This window comes from Nestor notabilis, unplaced genomic scaffold, assembly GCF_000696875.1.
Source record: "Nestor notabilis isolate BGI_N333 unplaced genomic scaffold, ASM69687v1 scaffold21042, whole genome shotgun sequence".
In the NCBI taxonomy this organism is placed as follows: Eukaryota; Metazoa; Chordata; class Aves; order Psittaciformes; family Psittacidae; genus Nestor; species Nestor notabilis.
In genome coordinates this window covers 285-7,611 of record NW_009918154.1, presented here as the reverse complement: position 1 = coordinate 7,611, position 7,327 = coordinate 285, and the positions used below count along the sequence as shown (strand labels likewise).

Here is a 7,327-nt window from a genome sequence, read left to right as displayed (position 1 = left end):
ATTGGAATGCAGCAAAGAGGAAGGATACATGGACAGCCAAAAGGTTACCGCTGTCTCCCCATGTGACACAGTTAAACAGAACATCCTCTTCTAGCTCCAAAGCCTGAAAGCGATCAGGCAAGTTTATAAACACCAGGAGTGCTTTGAAGCTGTTCAATGTTTGTTCCAGTAAAAAACAAACCAACCAACAAAAACAGCAACTAAGCTATAGAACAAAACTGCAATGTGTACGAGAAAAAGGAATAGATTTAATTCTACGTGACATGTAGCTAAGCTACAGAAATTCTTGACCTATGCTAAAAAAGCCTTTAAAGATTCAAAAAGGGACTGGACCGACTCATAAAGACCATCCACCAAGAAGTTTCGATGCAGACCTACCACAGCTGACATTTGTGAGCTGGAAAAGCAAAAATTAAACCTCCTGCAGCTAGGAAAGTATTCTGGATAAAGAGATGTTTGAACCATCTTAATATTCCTTCTAAGGAATCAAAGGTCAGAACATAGTGGGCTAGCTCGATTTTGGCCTGATTCAGTGCACCCACTCTTAATGCTCAGCAATCTGTAAAGCATTCACACTGGTAAGCCAAACGATTAACTTGAATTAGCTCATTTTTGTTATGGTTTTAGTTAAACCAGAGAAGTGGAAGTTTATGCCCAAGTTCCTCAGTCATGGCCTACATGTGTGAGGATTTGAGGTGTATATACTGGACCGAGATGTCAGCTTATCTACCAGCAATGTCCAAGGAGTTAAAAATGGATGACTGCGGGTGCCCTTCATGACAATGTGTAAAATGTTCAATTCAGTGCACCAACATGAAATCCACGTTACAAATCTGAGGAAGAGACACACAGAAGAACAGTAAAAGTATATTTAATTTTCTATTAAACCTCCAACCAGAATACATTTTCCCAAAACAGCACTTAAAGCTTTTACATTACTGGTAAGGATTTCATAATGATCAACACCAGATCTTCTCAGAAGAAAGCAGGTAAAGCGTGGGTTATACTCCTTCTCTGCTCTCCTGGCAAACCTGATCTTTTGTCCAAGGTGAACTATTACCAAATCCTGTGAATCTCAAAGCAACATTCTAGTTCCTCCTTATTTCTGGATATTTTGTTTCTTTTTTAATTGCAAAGAAGTAATAAGAAAAGGATTTTTCAGCAAATTCCTAAAGCCTGTTCTAAAAAAAATGTTGTTAGAGATCCCTGTACAAGACCATGTTAATATAAGCAGCAGCAAATTTGCTAGAATGAAGCCTGAAAGCATTATTACAGCCTTAAAAAATGCAACTAATGTAATTGATATGTCAAACTATCACCTTCTTCCCTCTCTTCCCAACTAACCTGAACAGTAGCCTCATTCAACTTCAAAGGTTTATAAAACTTTTCATACTGATTAAAACAAAATTGTCACAAATACCCACCATTTACCACTTGTAAGAGTTAGTGCCTCAAGCTTAGCTTAAAAATCTCTGCCACAGAGAAACTGATGGAATATATTAAGAGAATTAAGGTCTCTAACCACATAATTTCGGTGAGAGAGGTCCAATCAAACCCAGCCTGCATCATGTTATTGATAATGCCTAGTTTCATTCTACTTTTTATTGTGAAGAATATCAAGTACTGACTGTTTTCTCTAAGGAGCTCAAAGTTTAGCTTTGCCTGGCTGAAGCTGTAGATTCTGAAGTTTCATTGCCATGCCCATGTTCCCTGAGATCTTCAATTTGCCTTGAAAGAATGCCTAAAAGGAAAGAAATATTCTGTGAAATGCAATACAACAGATTACCCCAAATGCACCCTCCATAGTTATGGGCTATTATGTGTGTGCAGGTCCTGGCCTGCAACCTTCTAACTCCAACAGCTCTAGCAGACACCTCACACTCATCAACAAACGTATTTTCTGACACTAAAGATAAAACAGTGAACTGAGGAAGCTGTATGCTTATTGTATTTGTGATACTTAAAGAAAATGAGCTTGGCATTGCTTGTTTCTTGGATTATCATAATGATGGATCTGTATCCAAAGCAGGGCAGAATACCCCGTGTTTCGGTGATGACAGTTCATAGAATGAAAGTTCACTACTTCAATTGGACATGATAAAGCAATAGTGTACAGCAGATGCCACAAATAATTTCTTACTCAAATCCCTCCCCCCCAGTCATTACTGGTTTTGTTACTGATTAACTCAATTTTGCAGATCTAGTCTATGAAGCACACACTAAAGATTTGTGGGTTTTCCTCCAGACTTTGCAAAAAGATGCACTGCACATACTAGAATATCCAAACTGGAGGTGTAAAATTGCAATTGCTTCCGAGTGTCCTACATGTACATTACAACATTTCTGTAATGGGCTTTACCTTCAAACTTCTCCCAGACACAAGTTAGTTCCTGTAATTACCAGATCAAAAACTTCTAAGTTTGAAGTGGTAACATTCTTTGAAGTACAGGACAGCAACATAAAATTGACATAAACATCTGGTTTTGTGCACTATGGCTGCTTTTGGTATACTGATGAATAAAAAACCCCAACCAAATAATCACAGGCATTCAAGGGATGCTCACCTCAATTTCTGTTTTTCAGCATCAAGATAACTCATTACACTAATGCCAGCTATGAGGATAAAACCCTCCCAACAGAGGGCTAACGTTCCTCCTTTCTCAAGTCACACTGCAAACAGTAGTTTCTCCTTCTTCTCTGCAAACCAAGCACTATTGTATCCCCTTCTGGATTACCTATAGGATGTCTCAGATAATATATACCTCTTCAGAGAAGTAGCGACTAGCTTTCTTGATTAATCTTACTTCAGAGGAAGTCAAGAATTGTCACTCTTCAGATCTGCCATGGCAGTTTCAGAGGGGGGATTTATTTAAATGATTTCAACTTAAACACAGTCAAAACAAACGAGTCAGTCCTCTTGTCTCATCTTTGCTATACTTACTGTCTGAGGATTCATTTTGCCAGTCATGAGAGCTAACAGATCAGTGTCAGCCATTGTAATTGTACAATCCGCCTTCTTATCTGTAAGACAGAGTTGACTGTGAACATTTCAACTGAGAGATGAAACAGTAACAGAAGCTGCAACTCCATGAAGAATCTGTTGATATTGAACGTTAGCAAAATGGTACCTTAAGTACATACAAGTAGCAGCCATTATAAAAGTATGAGCAAGAGGTCACCCGATAGCCAACAGGCATCTGTGCCACCTTGTAGCACAGACCATCCAAGCACTGAAGGAAGATGGACTTTTCTGAAAGGTGCTAAGCAAATTCATTCCTTGAAATCATAATCTACTTGTAATCAGACAGAATGTTAACTGCAAGCATTGGCAATCATCTTAAGCTTTATCAAGCTTAAACTTGCTAGGATCAAGATCAACTCAGAAGAGATGTGTTTTCCCCTGTGACCCTCTCTGAAGATACTCATCACTGACATTTCTGGCATTTCCTGCCCTCTCCTTCAATGGGAACAACATGTGCATTCTAACAGCACTCAGTTGAATTAATTCAAGTTCAGAAGTTTTTAGGATCTTCTGACTAGAAATAAGCTGACAAACTGTTCTAATAAGCTCCAGTAGACATACTGATGTATATACCAAAGGGCTGAAACCTGCACACACCTGTTTCTATACTCATCTTATTATAAAACTTGAATCTGGTAAAATGTTGTCCATGCAACAGAAAACAGTGCTTTTCTTTTTGAAATAACTTAAATCAATGAATTCCAAACCAACCCCTCTGTCATGTTTTTAATTAAAAGCTTAATGATGCAGGTTCATGGATACATGAGATTCTGAAGACAGGACTGTTTCTTTGACTACAAATGACATTTCTGGCCCAAATTTTAAAAGGTGAGAACAACAAAACCCCTGAGGTTTGAATTACTTCATTATTTTAAAAATTCTTATTCCTGTAAGAGTCATCTGGCAGGTCTGTCTGGAGCTTCTAAGAAAACATGCAATTATGTAGACAGAAGTCAGAGTAGATGATGTTTAATTCTGGGTCCAAAGCATGACCATTAAAAGTGTCAGGAATAAGAAAAGTCTAAAATGAAGGTAGCTAAGTTTAAAGTTAAGGCAGCTCTATACCACTTTTGCTCAAGATCACTGCAGCTTAAATGCAATATGTATTTATAGTCTTTTCATTAGTTTGATGTGTTTTCTGCAATGACATAATAAAATAGCACTCACCTGAATTAACTGCTACAGAGCCTTTACCATTTTTCACATCTACTATCCAAGTTGCTTCTTTGCCACCAGGACCATCTTTTATTTTGAAGGCAAAGACTCCACCAATTTTCTTGACAAATTGCTCTCCTTCCTGGAATGACCATGAAAGGTGTCAATTATTCATTTACTTCCAAATAATTTTAACACAGTTTGAATGAAATAAAGTAATTTAAAAACCTTTACCTTTTTCCACTAACATAGAAACCCCCATTGCCCTCTATCCCCACAAACTATGACTATCCATGTATCTCTATTAAAATCTACCAACTAAGAAAAATGACCAGTGTCCCAACAGTCTTGTCTTGATGCAAGTCTGACAAAATGTGATTTCTTCTTCTAATCACCAAGCAAGCAACAAACACCAAACACTAAGTTTTTTGATAAGCCAGCAAGTTTCTCATGTACAATCTGAACTTGCCTTTACTGAAATACCCTTTATGCAGGTAGGAACTAGCTGAAAAAAAGACGTTTTTTAATCATGGCACAGCACAGAAAGATTTCTGGCACAGCGAAACTCAAAGCTGTAACATTAGTTTCAGTAAGGAGTACTGAGGAAGTGGCTGATGATACTATATTCCCATGAGACTTCACACATGTCCTGTCATAAATTACAGTAGGTAAAACATGAAGTCAAATACCTCTTCAAGTTTCTTTTCAATCTCTTTGAAGACCAAATGTGACTTAAATCCATCCACAGCTGCGCTGAGGGGCACAGCTGCAATACTGTCAGTGCTGCAATGAAAAACCCAGTCATTCACATTGCTTTAATCACATGTTCAGCATATTCAAATTATCATGAAGAGGCCTCTACCACCAGTGAGAACAGCCACACTGCAACACTTCAGCAGGGTAGAGCTAATAAATGATACCTAAACGAAGCTTATTCTCCGGCTTGACAGTTTGAATGCCAATCACTTGACGTACCTAGATGTTTCTGCATGTATGGACACAGCACTGATCTCATAATGACAGGAAATCTTCCATCTTAAGACAAACCAGCAAACACTGGTGTATCAGTCACACCTGGTGTGAAGGGAGAGCAGCACATGCACCATTTCAGGGAAATACCTTTTCTTTTTTTGGTGAAACAAATCTTTTCCCTCCCAATTCATGTGGGTCTCCACTGTCACAAGAGGGCCTAAGCATTATTCCCGATTCTCTGGAGCAGTCACCCTGCCTGATACAACAGCATGAAACCTAATTCTTCATTTCTACATAGGCTCCTGAAAATGGAGTCTAGACCTGTCCAAAGAAATGGCAATTCAAGCAGCATTAAAACAAGCTTACAGTTCTTACCATCTCTTGGCAGCACAGTTCAAAGCTGTGGTCAGGTCTGATGTTGTTACACTGACAGAATCGCTCAAGCAACGTTGCTAGAACTTATTTGTGTGGTACTAACACTACTCCACAGAGGCAGCAATAGTAGTGACTGTCTCAACTGAAGAAGACACATTTTGCTAATAAACCAAGGCTGTACTAACAGGATGTAAAATTGTAATGTGTCAGAAAAAGAGCTGTTGCAAAGACTAATCCAAAAATGAATCAAGTCCTGCTGTCATTTACCTTGCTGTATGTTCTTAGCAGCTATTACTAAAGTTACTAATTACAAGCTAGATCTTAATCCAGCCATTAAGATTGGATTGTGCATGCTGTAGAAAATATCGTATGCAGTATCTTCATTAACATGAAATGCCACCACCTTTGCCTTAGTTACACAATACACATCATCACTCAGTTACATAACCAGTGTCAGGAGAGATCAGCTGCGCTGTTTCATTCCAAAGTCTGATTTATATACATTAGTGCAACTCATGTATATAAATGTCAGGTGTCTCCTGCACAAAAAGCCCTTGGGAGAACTAAAAGGTTTTAAGCTTCTATAATGGAGGATCAACCTCGTATTGCTGAGATTGCAGCTGTGCCTAAGGAAGAAGTTTTTAAAATCTCCATACCAGTGAAGGTGAAGTGAGCTGTAGTAAACCGGACTCAAGTTCTTTCAGGAGAAATATTATCTATACATGCAAAGCTTTTCCCGACAGGAAGGCACTATTTCTAGCAGTACCTTAAGGTTAACAGTACAACTGGAAGTCCAATACCTGCCAAATTTTACTGTTCATGAGTTCTGGAGCAAATATGAAGAATTGGCATCAAGCTTTAAAACCAAAACCATAATATCCACAAACAGTCGTTCAATCTTTCTAATCAGAGTTGAAAGTAAAAACATAAATCTCCTAAAATTCTGGTGTATTTACAAGTATTTTCTCTCAATCCCAGTCCATCCTGGCACAGAACTACAGCAGATTGCAGGACAGCTTCACAGCAGTGTTCTCCTCCCACCCTGAAGTGTGCCACCTTGCAACTGCAAATTCTTTAGCAGGATGGAAGGAGAAGCATGCCTGAATTCTCAGGAGTGCTTTGAACACCAGTGTAACACACAGAGCTGAAAGCAAGTCTTCATGAAACCAAACCAGTACCAATTTTAGCAGTGAAAACAGTGGGTATGTCTATTCCCATGGATGTCTGGCTTTTTTGGGCAAGTCCTTAGTTTCACTTAAATCATTTAAATGTGGCCTGGTTTGTTCTTGGAAGGAGCTTTTTGTTTTGTTAGCTTTTTTCCTCCAAACATTAGACTCTTCCTTACAGGAAACCATGTGAGCCACTCCTATGGGCCAGCCTCTCTTTTCAGTATTTCAGAACTCACACTGCAGGAACAGGACACTGTGTAAGTTACATTCTCTGTATACATCTGTGGTGCTGTAGGCCCACAACAGTTCCAACTGCTGAGCAAGTTCTAGTTCACAGTGCAATTTCTTCCTTGCACAGAGGCAAACAGTAAGTCTAAAAGTAATAAATTTTGAAACACAAAGATATGGGAGCACAGTCAACACCAAGTGACTTTAGTTTACACCACCACTGAACCCACTGCCAAAGTTTCCAGTGACAGAATACAATCACAGGATGGTTTGGGTTGAAGGGACCTTAAAGCTCATCCAGTTCCAACCCCCTGCCACGGGCAGGGACAACTTCCACTAGAGCAGGTTGCTCCAAGCCCCTGTGTCCAACCTGGCCTTGAACACTGCCAGGGATGGGGCCGCCCCA

General features: G+C 39.2%; 1 protein-coding gene across 1 annotated transcript; it reads right to left on the bottom strand.

The window, feature by feature from the left end:
• Window positions 1-1,380: 1,380 nt before the first annotated feature.
• LOC104401866 (non-specific lipid-transfer protein-like) lies at window positions 1,381-4,960 on the bottom strand (the record flags this gene model as incomplete). Its single annotated transcript, XM_010009579.1, has 4 exons — window positions 1,381-1,741; window positions 2,942-3,021; window positions 4,190-4,319; window positions 4,867-4,960. Coding segments are annotated over 4 exons (400 nt in total), but the record flags the coding sequence as incomplete, so codon positions are not given.
• Window positions 4,961-7,327: the final 2,367 nt, after the last annotated feature.